This window comes from Heloderma suspectum, chromosome 4, assembly GCF_057233095.1.
Source record: "Heloderma suspectum isolate Gila_16-S chromosome 4, 16-S_ref, whole genome shotgun sequence".
In the NCBI taxonomy this organism is placed as follows: domain Eukaryota; kingdom Metazoa; phylum Chordata; class Lepidosauria; order Squamata; family Helodermatidae; genus Heloderma; species Heloderma suspectum.
This window is the reverse complement of record NC_139461.1, coordinates 11,702,022-11,720,845: the sequence shown is the minus strand read 5'-3', so window position 1 is coordinate 11,720,845 and position 18,824 is coordinate 11,702,022. Positions and strand designations below refer to the sequence as shown.

General features: G+C 48.2%; 1 protein-coding gene across 1 annotated transcript in view; it reads right to left on the bottom strand.

Annotated features, from left to right (window-relative positions):
- Positions 1 to 18,824, bottom strand: part of PTP4A3 (protein tyrosine phosphatase 4A3) — a 127,315-nt gene that overhangs the window by 7,729 nt on the left and 100,762 nt on the right. The window contains exons 3-4 of the mRNA XM_084848645.1: positions 13,311 to 14,079; positions 8,136 to 8,228 (exon numbers count right to left, since the gene is read on the bottom strand). Coding sequence (XP_084704771.1) covers positions 8,136 to 8,228; positions 13,311 to 13,415 — 198 coding nt within the window. The 5' untranslated portion in view covers positions 13,416 to 14,079. The remainder of the gene's footprint in view (positions 1 to 8,135; positions 8,229 to 13,310; positions 14,080 to 18,824) is intronic.

Here is an 18,824-nt window from a genome sequence, read left to right as displayed (position 1 = left end):
CTGGTGATAAATCTACATTCGTGCGTAATCGGTGAGGCACAGACCCAAGGGGGAGGTTACAGATGCAGCTCATAAACAGTTCATTTCTCGGACACGATCCATCTTCTCCTGGCTACGTAAACTTGAAATGCATGTTGGGGCTTTGGCTGCTGTTACAGTTCAGGATGGTTTTCAACAGAGCCTTGGAAAGAAGCACCGCTTGCTAACCTGCCAGCTACACCCTAGTCGAATGGGAGCTGCTTGCAGGAGAGAGGGAAAAAAAGTGAGAAAGGAAAAAAAAAAAAAGAAAAAGAGAGAGAGAGACACATGGACCAATTTCTCTTTGGAGCTGGAAAGTTGCATCTTGGAAACAGACTTGCTCTCTCTCCCCTCCTCCAGTTTTCTGACCAGTGAGCAAATCTCAGTAAGCTGGCCGCCATCCAGGGGCTGACAAGAGAGGCAGCCCTCTACAGGCCATCCCCTTTGAACGGGCGGGGGCCAGAGAGAGAGGGGGAGAGAGATGGGCCTTAACCAACCCTCCTCCCTGTCTTTCCTTCCAAGGAGAGGCCATCCAAGGTAAATAGGACAGTCAGTTTCAGGCTTCTAACCACAAAATGTGATGAAGGCAGATAAGGGGAAACCACAATGTTGTCTTGTTTGCTTTGAAACAAGAACCATGTGGGACGCAATCCCCACCGGCACCCGCACAAAACCCCTAACGGCATTAAAGCTACGCTTTTGTTTTGTCTTGGGAAGAGGAGAACAGCCGAGGGGCCGGGGGTGTTAAAGTGTGTGTCAGGGAAGGGGAGGCAGATGGCCCTGAAAGGAGGGAAGGGTGGTTGGCTGTGTCCATAATCTCACTTCTCCCACGGTGAGCAAGCATGAGCTAGGCAAGGGATTACCTCTGCCCACTGCACTGTGCTTTGGAGGCACTCCGAGTGTCTCAGAAGCACAGTGCAGCAGCGGGGACAAGCCCCCTCCTCAGTTCCAAGGGCAGGACAACATGGGTGGCCCTCAGCCCCCCGTGGATTGAGGGAGGTCGGTGAGCGATCCTCCCTGACCTTGTGCTGAGCCTTCAGAGACCTTTGGAGCACCTCCAAAGCGCAGCGTGATGCTGGACACGAGGCAAGGTCCTGGAAACCACACCTTTAGGATGACTACCAAGGTCAGACAAGGGCAGAGGTGTCCATGCCTGGCTTCAGAGGGTGTTCGCTGCACATAACAAGAGCCCTGCTGGATCAGACCAAGGGTCCATCTAGTCCAGCATTCTGTTCACACAGTGGCCAGCCAGCTGCCCAGGGGAAACCCGCAAGCAAGACACGAGTGCAAAAGCACCCTCCCACCCATGTTTCCCAGCAACTGGTGTATACAAACATACTGCCTCTGGTTCAGGAGATAGCACAAAGCCTTCAGGACTAGTAACCACTGATAGCTGATAGGACTAGTGGACATCTAATGGATCATTTACTATGAGCGGGCAAAATTAGCACAGTGCTTCTGCAAGCAGGTGCAATAATGCCAACATACCTATATGAAAGGGGGAAAAAAAGTTCAGGTGTGCAAAAGGGGAGTGGCCAGGGACACAGCCAGGAAGAGCAACAAAGCAGGAAACACGGAAAAGCTTGTGTGTCTTTAAGTGGGATGCACCATCTTTGCACAAAGAAGGCCAGGAAGGGGAGAGCAAGCACTGGCGGATCCATCTGCAGCTCAGGACAGAGAGGCCTCCATCCACACAGACACTACCTGTGAACCCTGACAAGGCTTTAGGTCTGCCTTCCCCAACCCAGCACCCTCCAGCTGGGTTCGACAACTCCCATCATTCCCAGGTCATGGGCATGATGGAAATTGTAATCTCACACATCTGGAGGGCATCAGGCTGGGTAGGGCTGGCCTATTCAAAGGTTCTTTGCCCAGCTCTCCTTTCCCAGGCAGTGTCCTCTGCCTCCCACCCTCCCTGGCTGAGGCACCCTGGCCTAGCACTGCGTGGCACAGAACTTGCTGGGGGGGGGGGGAGAAACTCATTCCACAAACTTTCCATACCAAGCTAATTATTGGCTTAAACCAGGGGCAGAGAACACGTGGCCCTCTTGATGTTCTTGGACGACAACCCCCATCTTAGCCAATGGCAAGGAATGATGGGAGTTGCAGTCCATCAACACTGTTTCCTATCCCCGGCATAAACCAGCATTTTACTACAGTATTCCCACATTGCCTTCCAGCAAGGAGTCCCCCCGTCCCCCCCAATAACCTTGCAAAAAACAACAATCCAGCAGGTCAGATGCTGGGCAATGGCATTATCTAAAGTGAGGTGGTGGTGGAGTGACATGGGGTGGGGGGGGGAGAGAAAGAGAGAAGGAAGCTTTTACAGCTGCATTGCACAGCTCCCACTTATTTCAAAAGGGCCCGTGCACGGCGACATCTTGGTAGATTAGGCCTGTTAGCAACATAGCACACTTTGCTGCCTGCTTAATCAGGGGTGCCTTTTTTGACTCATTCATAATATTTTAATTGGTTAACCAATTAATTGGATAAATGGTGCAGCCCTATTAATTTCAAATTAAAATAACTTGCAAGCCATGCTAGGAACCTGCTCATACACAAATCAACAGATCAGATCAAAGGGCACTGAATCTCTAAGTAGCAAGAAACCCAGGGAACACAGGAAAACACTCTTCCATTGCTTTATTACCAGATGCCTCAAACTGATTTCCCACCAGTCTGAGTCCTCAGTTTGCTCTCTGTAGGGAAAGAAAAAAATCCACTAGGCCTGCTGTGTGTCTCAAATGGCCCCATGCTGAACAAGCAAGAACTGGTCTTGGGAAACTCTACCCATTCAGAGTCAAAGCGAAATATCAGATGAGAACTACGGGGGCGGCCGATGCACCACCAATCTTGATTCTTTCCCAAACACGTCCTGAACACATTTCTGAAGTCCATTATCATAAAACCTGATCCATCCATCTCTGGGTTCCTTCTCTGCTCTGGAAACTCTAGAGTCAAGCCTAACAGGGAATTTAAGCTGTGAACGCTTTGGGAGAGGACAAGAAAAGGACTGCAAAGCCCGCAAAGTGCCTGAGTAGAAGCTGCTCTAGTCCCTTCCCAATTCCAGTAAAGTTTGGAACTGTCAGACTTGAAAGGCATGTCGGAGTACATAAACATAGTGGACGATGGTGGCCCCGAGGTCAGTGGGGCAGTGAATCTGATCCAGGATAGCTCCTTTAGAGTTCTGACTGGACTGAAACCCAGAGTGGATTCACCGCTCCACTGACCTTGGAGACACCGGCCTTCACTGCATAAACAGGTTATGGGAGGAGTTCTCAAAAATCACCATGCCAGTGCTTTGGAGATGGTTGCAGGTTTCCTACCACAACGTAAGTAAGGCAAGCAATGTGTCCCTTGATACAGCCGTGCTCATGTTACTGTACCATAGCCTCTCATCACCCCCCGAGCTTGAGAAACAAATAAAAAACTGGATTGCTGCATCTCACACCTCCAACTTAAGCTCAGGTTTGGAAACTGGTCACTCTCCATGCACCCTCTTGCCCAACCAGAGGCCGCCCAGATGTTTTGCACAACAACTATTGGCCATGTTACTTGGAGCTGGTGGACACTGAAGCCCAAATCATCTGGAGAGCGTTGGGGAAGGTAGCTAAACAGTATCAGCAATGCTTTCTCCATGCAACGTGCCACAGACAGCGCAGAGAATTGGGCCTGATTCGCTCATTGCCTCCGAAGTTACTCTCCTTCCTCCAGCCCACTTTTTAGATCAGGAGCAGATCCCAGACTCACGCAGTTCTTCACAGTTCTGATCATGGAATGCTGAGGTGGAAGCCTCAACTTGGAACCCCAGCGTTCCTGTGCAAGGCAAATCCCTTCTAACCATGGATATTATTCAGACATTAAAAACATAAGAAGAGCTCTGCTGGATCCACCAGCAACTGGTGTACATAGGCTCGCTGCCTCTGGTACTGGAGGTGGGTCAAATGACCATGAAGGTACTGAACACTGGTGGGTCAAATGACCATGAAGATGTCTGCGTTGGGTCATTCCATCTCCACACAAGGGGAGGGTATGTGTGCACATGCAACTGAGCCTACGGCTCACTGCTGTTCTCAGTGCTCATGGAGGTAGAGGGAGCGGGATTAGGGTCCAAACAGCTCCAGAACTGCAGGATAATTCCGCCCCCTCCTCCGCCATACACCACTGATGTCCCATGATGCTCCCTCACACAAGTGGATCTCAGAGTGCTACAATGCTGAACTCCAGGAGAGCAGGATTATGAAGCAGGCACCCACAACATTTCCTGTGACTATAAGCAAATTGGTCCTGGAGTGAAAGCCATCACTGACCAGCCCCACCCAAAGAGAGTTTAAAAAGAAGATCCCTGCCTCTTGTTTCTGGGCCTTTCATTGCAACCTTTAATGGGTCAGAGACAGCAGCTCACATCATCAGCGGTGTTATCAATTTGCTGGTACTGCTCCATTTGCCAGAGTCATTTGAACGCTCCTTGTAGGAGGGTCTCAAGCCCCTCAATCCGAAAAGCAGTTTTCAGGAGTTTAAACAGAAAGCGGGAGTAACTTCAGGAAGTAACAAACCCCCGATTTTTTCTTACTGAGCCTAATTTACAAAGAAATAGAACTTTTGAATCTATTTTTTCTATGAAGGCCATGCACTACTTTTATTTATTAAGTAAAGGAGCGTATCCTGGTGGAAATAAGATAAATGGGTCTCTCAAAATGCCAAGTGAAGCATTATGACCACTGTGTCTCTCTGTGCCTTCTATTTTTACCCAAATCCTTGCTTTGTCTTTGCTCCTTGGTAGCAAATCGCCTTATGCCTGGCTCAGAAAGCTGGCAAGTGTCTTCCATTGTAATCCTGGCTCAATGCTACAACCTGGTGCACTGACTCATCTGCCAGTCACTCCCCTACGTCACATTTTAATACAAGTACACACACACACACATATGTGCACACACATATATACATATACTCACACATGGTACTCTGAAGCCAGTTTCATGATAAATTGTGGGGTGTTTATCTTAGCTGCATTTTCCTATAAATACTCAGAAGCCAGCTCCAGTTCCCTTCCTGGTAGCCACTTTGCATATTGAAAATGGGAATTCTTACATGCCTGCGCAGACATGCCACGTGAGCATTTTGTACACTGGCAATCTGCTCCTGGGTGCAAGATGTACTGCGAGAAGCTGTCCTTGGCATTAATTGCCACCACTTGGATCTCCACCAAGTCATAGTTGCTACCACTGCACATATAAATACACACCATCCATAAATGAATGTGTACTGAAAGAGTGGGAAAATCACTACTCAAACCACCTTTAGCCGTTGTTACAATGAGAACGATGCAATGGTAAAAAGGTGCCACAGCATTGCTTGCTGACCGTATGTGACCTTGAGTATTCTGCCACAAATTGATATTATATACACACACAATGAATGAATGTGCATATGAACTGGAAACCGTCTTATACAGAGTGCAAAACTGTATTTCTTGGGAGGGATGACTGTATACTACCCTAATTGCACCCTACAAAGTGAGCATATTTAATAGTGCCTTCAAGTAAATGGTAGGCCACAGCTGGGATCTCACCATCCCAAGTCTCCTGGTCTCCTACTTTCGGGGCTCTGTGTACATCAGCACATATTTTTTAAAAAAGGCTAAATGTGTATTATGTGCAGAATTCTAGGTAATTCTTGGTTATTTCTAAACCGTCCTAAAAACAGCACTTCTAAAATCAACTAGAAAAGGCTCAGCATTCACTTAAAAATAAATAACTAGAAGTTTCTAGCCCATAAAGCTGCTATCTTGCTAGAAACTACACAGCTGATGCCTGCTGAAGTCTCAGAAGTGGCAGAATAAGATTTCTGGTGGGTTGGGGAAGGGTGGGTTTCAGCACTCCTTGCATAGCTGGCTCCTCACCCTTCCCTAAAACCAACCAAACTAGAATTCTGTAAAGTAGTAGAAATTACAGAAGTTTGGGAAAAAACAAACGAACAAGAGAAATTATGGAAACCTGGGTAAGAAAAACAGGGCCCGGAATCCAGCTGCTTGTGGAATTTAAATTATTTAACTACAGAGCTGCTGATTCCCAACTGTGCCTTTGACTCTAAATTTATGTCTAAACAGGCCCTCTGTAACATGCCACACCATCCTGGGACAGATAATACTGCTTTAGCTCATCCAGATAGGCTGACAACAGCTCTCCACAGCAGCAAACAAAAACCAAAATAGAGGAACCACAGCCTCCCCCAACCTAGTACTCTCCAGATGTTTTGGACTCCATCTCCCATCATTCCTAGCTAGCAAGGCCAAAGGCCTTAACCCAAGAGACATAGCCAGGGCCAGAAAACTGATATGGCTAGCTGCATTGGTGCCCGGAAGTTTGGAGTATATTCCATCCCTGCCATCTCTCAGGGCACTCCCCACCCAGGGTAGAAGGCTAGGCATTATGCAAGCCACAGTTGCCTTCAGTGGGCACTTCCTTTTAGGAGATCTCTTAGGATGAGGGAGAAATTTGTTTGGTTCACATACTAATGCGAACTTACCAATTTGCACTTTCCCACCAATACATCACCGAAACACAGTTATACTTAGAAGTTTGCACTTTCTGAAATTTGCGGTGCAGTTCTTCAATGGAAAAAATGAGTATAATAGGGGAAACCGCAGACCAGCATGCGTATTCGTAAAAATAGTGCACAAAACCGCATTATTATTATTTCTTGCAAGCAGGAAAACTGCTTTCAAAAAAATTGTAGTATTAGGCAACGTTGCTTAAAAAGTGTGTATATTCAGAGAAACGTATGCACATTTTTGTGTGGACTTTCTCCTTCCAGGCCGTTTCTTTCCTGATTGGTTGCACTTCAGGTGTGCAGTCCGGAGCATCCTGCAGTCTCTCCAGATGAGGGGGCCATTCCCTCCTCCCGCCCCACCCCTTGCCTGGAGCACGGAAGATCACACCCAACGCTGCTTTTCATTATTATAATTAAAGAGGCAGAAGAGGCGTTTGCAAGATCAGCGTCTTTTGGCGCATTCACTTTTTCCCTTTTTGCTGACGACTTCAAATAGCTAAGCCAACTGCTGAAACAAGGAACGTGTAAGTCTCATTTCATACATTCCATATGAGATAATCATAGAGGTAACACAAGTAGTTGGACATACTCATAGAAAGCAAGGCCCTCTTCAGAGCCCTTTTAAAATGCTTGATGTTATGGAAGTCGTGCATTAAACTGGCCAGTTTGCTCGGCATTTCCCTCTAAAGCTGCTCGCAAAGGGGGCATTCCCCAGTCAGGAGCATGGTGGAACTGCCTGGGCAAACTTCTATTTCACTCGTGACTCACTAGCATAGGGGCTGGCTAAGGCGACTCGGTACAGAAAAATCCACTCTGCACCTGCTCCTGGGTAACTTTTTCTTTCTCATTCTCCAGGGCTGAACTCTGGATATGGAAATTCTTGTAACCTAAAAGACAGCTGGTACATTTTCTCCTACTATTTTAAACTTAGTGCCATATATGACTTACACAGGTATGCGTCGTCCATCAGTGTAGTAATGTTTGCAGACTTATTTGCCGGTTTTTTTTTTTTAAAAACCTTTGCTAGTCCAACGCAGCCTGAGGTAGCAATTTGGATTTTTTATTTTCACATTGTGTCACAGGGGAGCTGACTTGTCACGATCCGACACCGCAGCTCTTCTTTAAATGGATACATCCTGCACCTGACATGCCAAACTTTATCAAGTGCCACGTTTCTTGCCTTGCATGTACTGTGGTAGGAAGCTTTCAACCACTGGCATGGTGGATTTTGAAAACTCTGTTTTCAACATAACCTGTTTACGTCCTCCAACACACTTCTCAAGTCTGGCAGTAGAGCATCTTACTGGAATGGGGAGGGACCAGAGCACCTTTTACTCCTACCCTCTTCTCCACGGCATCAAGCCCCGACAGCATCAGCCCATGCCAACTGGAGCACGGGCCCCCGCTAGGAGAAGCCCCATGGGGGCCAAGCAGAGTACCCAGCTTCACGGAGCTCATGCAAGCAAACCCCGGCCCCACGCCTCCTAAAAGAACAGACAGGTCAGCTTGCTAAGGCCCGGCTGATTTCGTGAAATGCCAGGGTGTCATGGGACTGGAGCGCTTACCATCACAGTAATGCCATCCTTTTCCAGCGGAGTCTTGTCATAGGTTACTTCGCATACTCTCACTACTGTTGTTGCACCATATTTCTTCAGATCCTGTGTAGGAGAAAGGGAGGACAACAAAAAGGTTTTAATATACCTGCCCTCTGCCCAAAAAGAACAGCAGCAGCCATTTAAGGGGACTATGTTAAATCAGCAGTATTTTCCCTTGCTCCGAACTATGGGAAGGAACCCACTTCAAAGAGCACATGAATCATAGAATCTTAGGGTTGGAAGGGGCCTACGAGACCATTGAGACCAACCCCCTGCTCAATGCAGGAAGCCGGATTCCCAGGCGGTCTCCCATCCAAGTATTAACCAGGGCTGACCCTGCTTAGCTTCCGAGATCAGACGAGAGCAGGCACATCCAGCCCTTTGCTCATGCTTTGCAGGCAGATGCTCCTGGGTTCAGCCCCTGCCATCTCCAGTTAAAAAGGATCAGGCAGCATGAGACAGAGACCTTTGCCAGAGGGCCACAGACAAGCTGACTGCCTCAGCTTTCACTGACGTGAAAAACATAATAAAGAATACTTGGACATGCAAGGCGCTTAAGGTGCAATCCTGTGCATGTTTAAACAGAAAAAAGTCCTACAACTCCCAGCATGCCCCAGCCAGAATTTTTTCTGTCTAAACATGCAAAGGATTGCACCCTAGGACGTTTTATTTATTTAGAGCTTTTTTCATCTCATTTCCAATTACAAAGAGGATGCATATGCAAAAACTCAAATGTACAAACAAAATGCAAAGGAAGTTAGCATTATTAACAAGACAATACATAAAAATATAAAAATACCAATTCAAATCTGTATTGTAAATCAGTATTATCCTGATATTTTAGATGGGCAGAGGGGCTACATCAGAGAAGGCGGCTTGCCCATGTCTTGTGGGTTTCCTGTGGGCAGCTGGCCGGCCACTGTGTGAACAGAATGCTGGTCTAGATGGACCCTTGGTCTGATCCAGCAGGGCTCTTAAGGCCACCTGGTGAGTTTGTAATCCTAGAACAAGGGTGCTGAACCGCTTTCAGCCCAAGGGCCAAATTCAGTTTTGGGGAAGCTCTCTGGGGGCCACATTCCAGCGGTGGGCAGGAGTGAAGGCAAAAGGGAAGTGTCAAAATACCCCCAATAGGAGCATATTTCAGCTTAAAGCTCTTCCTGTTAGTGACTATGCTTGCGGAGAGGCATTGCAACCTTGTACAATGGGGGAAACTGTGTAAAAGCTGGGAAACCAACAAACCATTTGTTGGTTGGAGGAAGGGTGCGTGGCTTCTGGGGAATGCCAGTGGGTTGGACTGGGACCCCAGGTGAGCCAGATTTGGCCTGGGAGCCTCAGGTTCAACACCCCTGGCCTGGGGCATGGTCCGAGTGCCTATGATGCATAAGAATGTAATGGCAGCCGTGCTGGGTCGGGCCAAAGGCTCATCTCAGCCTTCCCCAACCTGGTACCCCTGGATGTGTTGGACTGCAACTCCCACCATTCTCAGGCAACATGGCCAATAGCCATGCTGGATGGGAATGATAGGAGTTGTAGTCCAGCACACCCAGAGGTTGGGGAGTGTTGGGTTATTATTACAGCATTCTGTTCCCACAGTGGCCACCCAGATGCCCAGAAAACAGCACCCGCCTGCTTATTTCCCCTAGCAACTGGTACTCAGAGGCACGCTGGAAGGAATGCAGCAACCATGCTGAAGCGAAGCAGGTTTGGGTCTGGTGATGGACTGGAATCTCATGTACCCTGGGCTTGACTGCCATGCGGGTAAGGAGGAATATAAATGAAATGGGACTAAATGAATTGAACAAAGTAAAATAGCAGAAGCAAGATTTGAACAGGGATTTCTCAAGTTGTAGCGCAATCTCTTAACCACAACAGCCGTAGAGCTGATTATTCAAAATGGGAACCCAAAAAACAAAGCCTTAACATTATTACATTGGACGCCCAGGCTGCACAGGGAGCTGCCTCTCTCGCCCCACCCCTAGCGATGCTACAGATTTTAAGATGGGGAGGGGCTGTGGCTCAGTGGAAGAGACCCTGCTTTAAATGCAGAAGATCTCAGGTTCGATCCCTGGCATCTCCAGGTAGGGCTGGGAGAACTCCTGCCTGAAACCCTGGAGAGCCGCTGCCAGTCAGTGTCAACGACACCGGCCTAAATGGACCGACGGTCTGACTCAGTATAAGGCAGCTTCCTATGTTCTTAAATGCCCCTTTTCTGCACCCATTCCAGCAATGGCATGCCTTTTTCTGGAGCAGTGCTGGGGACCCTTCAGCCCAAGGGCCAGGTCCAGTTTCAGAGCTTGGGGGGGGGGCATTCCAGTGGTGGGCGGGGGCCAAACGCAAAATCGGGTGGGGTCATTATACAAAAAATAGCTCCTTCTACCAGTAAATGAGCCTTAGGGGAGGCATTTCAAGATTTCAGACCTGGAGAAAAACTGCACAGAAGCAAGAAATCACCAAACAACTGGTGGGTGGGGGGAACGGAGAGAGGCTGTCTGGGAAAAAGTGGAAGGGCGTATTAAGAACATAAGAAGAGCCCTGCTGGATCAGACCAAAGGTCCATCTAGTCCAGCATTCATTCACACAGTGGCCAACCAGCTGTCGACCAGGAACCCACAAGCAGGGCGTGAGCGCAACAGCACCCTCCCGCCCATGTTCCCCAGCAACGGGTGTACACAGGCTCACTGCCTGGGGATTTGGTGCCAGGGCCTGAGGTTCTCCATCCCTGTTCTAGCGGCTGTGTATCCATCTGTATTTATCCTCCATAACTCCTGCCAAAGTCAAAACTAAGAAGGCCTTGGCCCTGTTCCTCTCCTTTCCCCTTCAATCTGGATCTTGTACTTCATCCATTCTTGGCTGTGGACATTTAGACAAAGGCGTATGTTAACGGAAGGTCAGGACAGGGCAGCTTTTTGATCACTGAAACGGACTGGCTTTGCTCAGACAGGTCTGACTGCTGCAGGATTAGAATTCTTGCAAATTGGAAATGAGGGTTCAATAAACTAGAAAAGACCAGAGATGCCACTCTGATCCTCTGGCAAAGATTGTGTATGCCTGTGAACCCCTGGTCACTTGTAAAACAAACTCTAAGAGGCAATTACAGAGGTGAACTAAAAGGAGCATGAACACAGAAGATTCGGGGAGAAAACCTAGAGGATGATATATGGTTCTCCCTTCCTATTGCCACTTAACAGAAGATTTACTCCAGCCAGAGAAGGCCGGGTGTCTTTTGCTGGTCCTCCAAAGAGTAAACAAGGGCATTTATTTTTAATCCGTGTAGGTATGCAACAGTTCATCTAGTTGCCCACGTAACCAGAACAACATCTGTGGACAACAGAGTCAATTCAAGGGGTGGGGTGGGGTGAGAGAGGGAATGTAAGGCTAAAAACAGCACGCTGGCCATGAGCCCAGGTATTAAAGAGGGCAGGGAAATGATTAGAAGGTCTAGATGGGCTAAAAAGGCAGAGGGGAACAGAAGGGGAGCAGCAGCAGCAACAAAAAGTCAATGTACGTTAAGGAAAGTAACACTGTTTGATTCCCTTTTTTATAAGATACCATTTGGAGGAAGAACAAACCAGCCACCTGGCCTGGTTTGAAGGAGATCTAATCCAGCGTCACCCAGACCTGTCTGAGCATGCTCACTCCATCATCAAAAAACACTGCAGCCTTCTCCCAGCTGTAGCCAGAACGCTCACATAGATACCCTCTCTAGAACACAGCAGAGAAGCTGAGCAATGCTGTTTCAGGCCAGGATGGCTTCAGAGCATTTGGGGGGGCAGGTGGGGGGAGGGAATGGCCCTTCCAGGTTTTGCTCACTGTGTACTCTCTATCTTGAAAAAGGTATCCAAGGTGGAGAGAGCACAGAACAAAGGTACAGTAATTATCAGAGGATGGGTGGCTGGGGGCATGGAACAACCTTCTCCGTCCTGGTGCTTTTCTGATGTGTAGAACTACACCTCCCATCATCTCCAGTGCACAGACTGGGCAGTGCTGGACTGTTTCATCAGCTAGAGCATTTTAGCTGAAGGTGGTCAAGTCCCGGGGGGTGGTGTCCATCATGGATCAGGCACGGCCCCCCGTCCTCACCCCCCAGATCCACCCTCTTGATTTGTGGGGAATTGTAGGAGGGACTAGGGAAGAGAACGTAAGAGCAGCTCTGTACGATCCTAACGACGGTCCATCTGGTCCTGCCGCTCTTTCCCCTCAGCCAACAGCCAACCAGATACCTCTGGGAAGCAAAAGTAGGGTGAATTTTATTTGTTACGTTTATATCCCGCCTTTTCTTCCAAGGAACCCAAGGCAGAGTACATGATACCGCACTCCATTTAATCCTCCTGTGTGGTACCTTAGGCTGAGAGGGGGAGGGAGTGGCCCAAAGTCACCCAGTGAGCTTTATGGCCAAGTGGGGATTTGAACCCAGGTCTCCCCAAGTCCTAATCCGACACTCTTAGCCACTACACAAGCACAACAACCCTCTTGAGTGGTTGCACTCAAGCAACTAATATGCAGTGTCACTGAACATGGGAGTTCCACAGCACAGTGGTAGAGCAGATGCGTTGTATGCAGAGGGCCCTGGATTCAATATTTAGCTATCGTGACTAAGGGGCAGAAGGGCAAACATGTCTGTGACTATGTCTGTGCCACGTGTGACTGTGCTGCTCTATTTGGATATAAGCTGTGTATAATTAGGTTTCGCTGCATGCAGACTATTTCGCTGTTTTTTATTTGTTCTTTTTACGGAGCGCCCTTGAGAAAGGGTTTTTACAACCTGGAATGTGACGGGCTCATATTAAACGTTTCCTCAACCATCCAACTTGCAGCGCTCTTGTGTTTTGGCGTGCGTGCGCCCCTCCTTCAGTCTGTTTGCTGCCTCAAAATTCAAGGCAGAATCTGTAAGCGCCCCAAGTTTTTTTTTTACTTGATTTTAATGCAAACTTGTAGCAGCCTTTCCCAACCTGGGGACTTCCAAATGTGTTGGACTATAACTCCCAGAATCCCCCAGCCAGCTATGGTGACTGGGGGATTCTGGGAGATGTCATCCAACACATCTGATTGGGGAAAGCTGCCTTACAGAATGGGATTATTCAGTTTAACATAAATAAACTTTACATTACTCACATCTGATATTTTAAACCCAGCCAACTGACTTACCTCGATGAAGGTGTTCAGTGTGGCATTGGTAGGATTGTGGGTTATGAGGAACCTCATGTTCTTGTAGCAGACCTCCACAGGAGCAGGCCTGTTCATGCGAGCCATGGCGGAAAAAAATAAGGTTAAGGGGGGGGGGGGCAGAGGGGGGGGGGAAACCCCACAAGGAAAAAGAACTGCAGGGCAAAAGGAAAACAAAGTGACCCTAGAGTTTGGCAAAAGACTATCTTTTTTCCTCTAATCAACACAAATGTTGTGCAAATATTCCCAGCTTTCGGGAAAGTGTATGCTGGATTCTCTAAATCATCCAATTAGAAAAAGGAACCCTGTGCTTGATTGCTGAGTAATACTTTTTTTTTTAATCCTCCGTAGTGTCAATTTCCTTTGCGTGTGCAATTTAGAGCGCTCGTCCTTCAGTGCCGTTCGGCTTCCCTTCTTAGCTCTCTCCTCTTTAGAAAGGCCTCTGCATTCAGTTAACCCGCCGGCTTTCCTCTTGCGCCGTCACGTTACCCCATCTGGATATGTAAAATATTTCGGGGTAGTGAGGGGAGCCCGGTACAACTCAGGCCGGGACAGCAGCCAGCAAAAGGCTTCCTCTGGCTGCCAGAGCCATGCACAGGAGATCTGAATGGTTAAGCCCAGGGGCTCAGCACCAGGTTTGGGTGGGGAAACGGCGTCCTTTCTTCAACGGGCAGGATGTTGCGCGTGGCAGTGCTCAAAGGTGCGCCCGGGCCCCTCCATAAATCCACAGCAGATCAGCATACGAGACAATCTGGAAGAGCAAAACACGGGTGTGGGGGTGAGGAGATAATTTTTGGTCAATGGAAGAATGTAGATCAAGTACCATATTCACGGTCAGAAATATTAGCACAGAGTCACCATTAAGCAGTTCCATGCATCTAGGGACCCAGGTTTGCTCTGACGGTTCTGACAGCTACAGAACTGACTTTCAGTATAAAATGCATATGCAATACAAGAACTGCAGAGACACTCAGCCACCTTGATATCCAGCATGGAACATTGCAGGGTGGACCACCTCTCTCTCTCTCTTTGCCAGGAGGTGGGACCCAAAGGGTTGACATCACTAGTTTGAACTCACCCACCAGACTATTCTACTGTCACAGTAGAGGACACATGAGGTCATAATATGACCAGGGAGGGGAAACTCCTCCAAGCCCAGGCTGAGCATGATCCTGAGAGACACACACATCACCAAAAGCACAACCTCTGCAAGGACTGGCAGATGATCCAAGAACTTAAGAAGCTCAGGGAATGGAGAAAGGAATGGAGGTAACATGACATTTTCATGAGCCTACGGGTCCCCTCAAGAGGGATTTCCCCAGTCCCATTGTTTGGTAGTGTGAATGCAACCTGGAGGACTTCAGGCTTCACGGGAATATCAGGAGCTGCTTTATACCAGGTTGGACGCAGTGGAAGCTGGTGACTCCGATGTCAGTGGGGCAGTGACTCTGCTCCAGGTTTGTCAGAATCTGTCAGAACTCTAAAGGAGGCACCCTGGATAGGTCCTTGAGTCCTGAAAGATTCTGACTGAAATCCAGAGCAGATTTACTGCCCCATTGACATCAGAGCCACCAGCCTCCATCGCTCATACTAATTCATCCATCTAGCCCAGTATTATCTACTTTGACAGGCAGCGGTTCTCCAGGTGTCAGGCACAGAAGGGGTTTTCCCATCACCTGCTACTTGTTTTTTTTTTAAACAGGAGGAGCCAGGGATACAGACATCTCAGCCAAGAAAGAAGGCTGGGCCAAGGATTCAAGGGCATCAAATGATGAAACACTAGCACTTCTCGTCCACAGAATTACTCTCAGTCATCATACCCAGATTTCCAGTTCAGGAAATCCAATCCTAACTTGTGCCAAAGGCACCGCTTATGCAAGTTCAGCTGTAAATCAGGAGCAAGGCTAAAGCTATAACCTGTTACACACTTCCCTGGAAGCAGGCCCCACGGAACTCAGTGGAAATGACTTCTGAGAAAAAAGACTCGGATGGAAATCTCTTTCTGGGCCCTTCCACGCTGGCTTGCATTACATTTTTGTTAGCCACACTTTCTTTCTTTCTTTCTTTCTTTCTTTCTTTCTTTCTTTCTTTCATTTCATTTCATTTCATTTCATTTCATTTCATTTCTATACCACCCAACAGCTGAAGCTCTCTGGGAGGTTCATAAAAACTAAAACCACGAAGCGCAGCATAAAACAATATAAACTATGAAAGCTTAAAACCACAAAATAACAGTACAACCAGAATAAAACCTAGCAGCAATGCAGAGATGTAAAATACAGATTTAAAACACCCGAGCTGAAAGGCTAGGAAGCTAAATGCTAAAATACTGGGAGAATAAAGAGGTCTTCACCTGGCACTGGAAGGAGTATAACGTAGGCACCAGGTGAGCCTCTCTAGGGAGCTCATTCCACAGCCAGGGAGCTACAGCAGAAAAGGCCCCCCTCCTGGTAGCCACCCACTTCACTTCCTTTGGTGGGGGCTCCTGGAGAAGGGCTGCTGAGGATGATCTTAGGGTCTGGGCAGGCACATATGGGAGGAGCCGACCCTTCAGATAACCTGGCCCCAAGCCATTAAGGGCTTTGAATGTTAATACCAGCACTTTGAATCGGGCCTGGAAATGGACTGGCAGCCAGTGCAGCTGGAAAAGTACTGGCGTAATGTGACCTCACTGGCCAGTCCCTGTTAACAATCTTGCTGCCCTATTTTGGACTAGCTGAAGTTTCCGGACCGTTTTCAAAGGCAGCCCCACGTATAACGCATTGCAGTAATCCAGACGAGAGGTTATGACAGCATGGATAACTGTAGCTAGGCTATCTCTGTCCAGATAAGGGCGTAGTTGGTATACCAGCCTAAGCTGATAAAAAGTGCTCCGTGCCACTAAGTTCACCTGTGCCTCAAATGACAGTTCTGGGTCCAAGAGCACCCCCAAACTACGAACCTGATCCTTTAGGGGGAGTGCAACCCCCTCCAGAACAGGTTGAATATCACCTAGCCGGGCAGATGAACCACCCACTAACAGTACTTCCATCTTGCCTGGACTGAGTTTCAGTATATTGGCCCTCATCCAGCCCATTACCATGCCCAGGCACTGATTCACAACAGCTACTGCTTCACCTGGATTTGATGAAGAAGATGGTAGAGCTGGGTGTCATCTGCATATTGGTGACACTGCTCAGCCAACAATTCCAGATACCCCCCCCCCCAAGTTTCATGTAGATGTTGACCAGCATGGGGGATACAAGAGAGCCCTGCGGCACCCATGGCATAACTGCCAAGGGGCAGAGCAATAATCCCCCAGTACCACTTTCTGGAATCGGCCATCCAAGTAGGAGCAGAGTGTACCCACATGCAACTTATCACGGTTTTCTTGCTTACCCAGATGCAAGATTACCTTTTTGCCTCTTTGGGCTTCACACGACTTGGGAAGGGATGTGTGATGCTCCCCGGAAAAGCTTTTCTACTGTGCTTTCCCAGATCAGCAGCTGGAGAAAATGTACCCCATCATTGTCTGCGGATATCTGGATTTGCCCCTTCTTGCTCTCCCCCTTTGTGACACGGAGCCGAGCTCCCCAATTACAACTTGAACCTCAAACCGGCAAGAAACTCTTCCAGTTTAGGGGTGACTCACACCTATGTGTACATCACTCAAAACTCTGCTACGCTATGGAAGCACAGTATTGGTTTGGTGGCCTCGGATGATTCAAGAGCTTTGCCTCTGGTGCACGAACCCACATGCAAGAACTTGCCCTTGACACAGACTCAAAGGCGAGGAAAACCCTGGCCCGGTGCACACCAAGACCAACTCTATTCACAGCCATCTTGTTTCCCTCCGGTAAACGATGGAGGAGCGGCTGAGAGGTTGAGTGTTTTCGCGGAGGAGACATGGGTGGGGAAGCCAGCATAGGCGATAAAGTGCTCATCTGTCACACCTTGGGTCAAAGCTCAGCAATAACGAGCTGGACCACCTGAAGACACCCACTTCTGGATGGCAGCTGCCTATGGCACCTGCGCAGGTATGTGACGACCTGTATCAACAGGTTGCCCTGCAAAAGACAGACAGCAGTAGGACTGAGGTTTCTCTGGTCTCACTGTGAGGGTCATGGACAGAAGGAGCTGGGGCACCTATGGCAGTCTTCCCAATCTGGGATCCTTCACAAGTGTTGGACTGCAACTCCCATAATTCCCAGCCAGCATGGCCATTGAGGAAGGCTGAGAGCTTTCCTTATTGAGCGGAGAACCCGACACTATGCTGAGCACGCTGGATGACTTCGCAAACTCAAACTAGTCAGGCTCAGGGCTTGAAAGGTGGCATATACCAAAGGGCCTCCCTTCACGTTACTGACAAAGATTACTGGACTGACAGAGCCTGTTCACACATAGCGGTGGCAAATTGTGGGTTACTTAATGTATGATTTGTGTGGCCACAGAATGCACGGGGAATGCTTCCAGTTTCTATAAACAAGCTACGACCACCCTCTTTAAAGGTTGTTTGCATGATGTCCAAAGCCAGACACTTTAGGTTATCTGTGGGTTAAACAACCCAAAATTAACCTAAGAACAAACCATGGGTTAACTTTGGGTTGTTTAATCCATGAACAACCCAAAGTGTCCGGTTACGGATGTTGCGCTAACAACTTATGAATGAGCCAATCGTAGGTTGTTGATTAACAGTGGAAGTGATGGGTGCATGGGAGGAAACATACCTGCTCTCTTCTGCTCGTGCACAACAACCCATTTATTTATTTAAAACATTTGTATCCTGCCCTATATCATTAAGATCTCAGGGTGGCGTACAGATAAAATCAATTTAAACAGTATAAAACAATAAATAATTCAAACACCAAAAACATATTAAACTATTAAACAAGCTAATACCAGTTAAAATCTAAAATGATAAAACAGTTAAAACAATGTGACAAGGAATGCATTTAGCCTTCAAAGGCTTTGGTAAAAAGCCATGTTCTTACTTAGCACCGGAACGAGACCAATGTCTGCGCCAATCGGGCCTCCAAGGGGAGGGCATCCCACAACCAGGTTGCCACAGCAGAGAAGGCCCTCTCCCATGTCCCACCATAATGTATATCTCACACTGGGGGGGGATGCAGAGGAGGGCCCCTCCAACAGATCTCAGTCTCTGGGCAGGCATATATAGGGAGAGGCGCTCCCTCAAATATCGAGGTCCCAAGCCACTTAGGGCTTTAAATGTCATCACCAAAAACTTGAATTCTGACCGGAAGCGTATTGGCAGCCAGTGCAATTCCTTCAAAACTGGTGTTATATGGTTTTTATGAGGTGTTCCGGTCAGCAGTCTAGCTGCTGCATTTCGCACTCGCTGCAAAATTGGTTGTTTAAACCATGCCTCATCATTACATGTGAACCAGGACATAGATTCTCTTCCAAAGTCTCTCCCTAAGGGGCTCCAGACCCACCGTACTTGGTCATCCCTTAACCAAGGGACACTGGTGCCCCAAGAATCCACCACCGTGCAGCCTG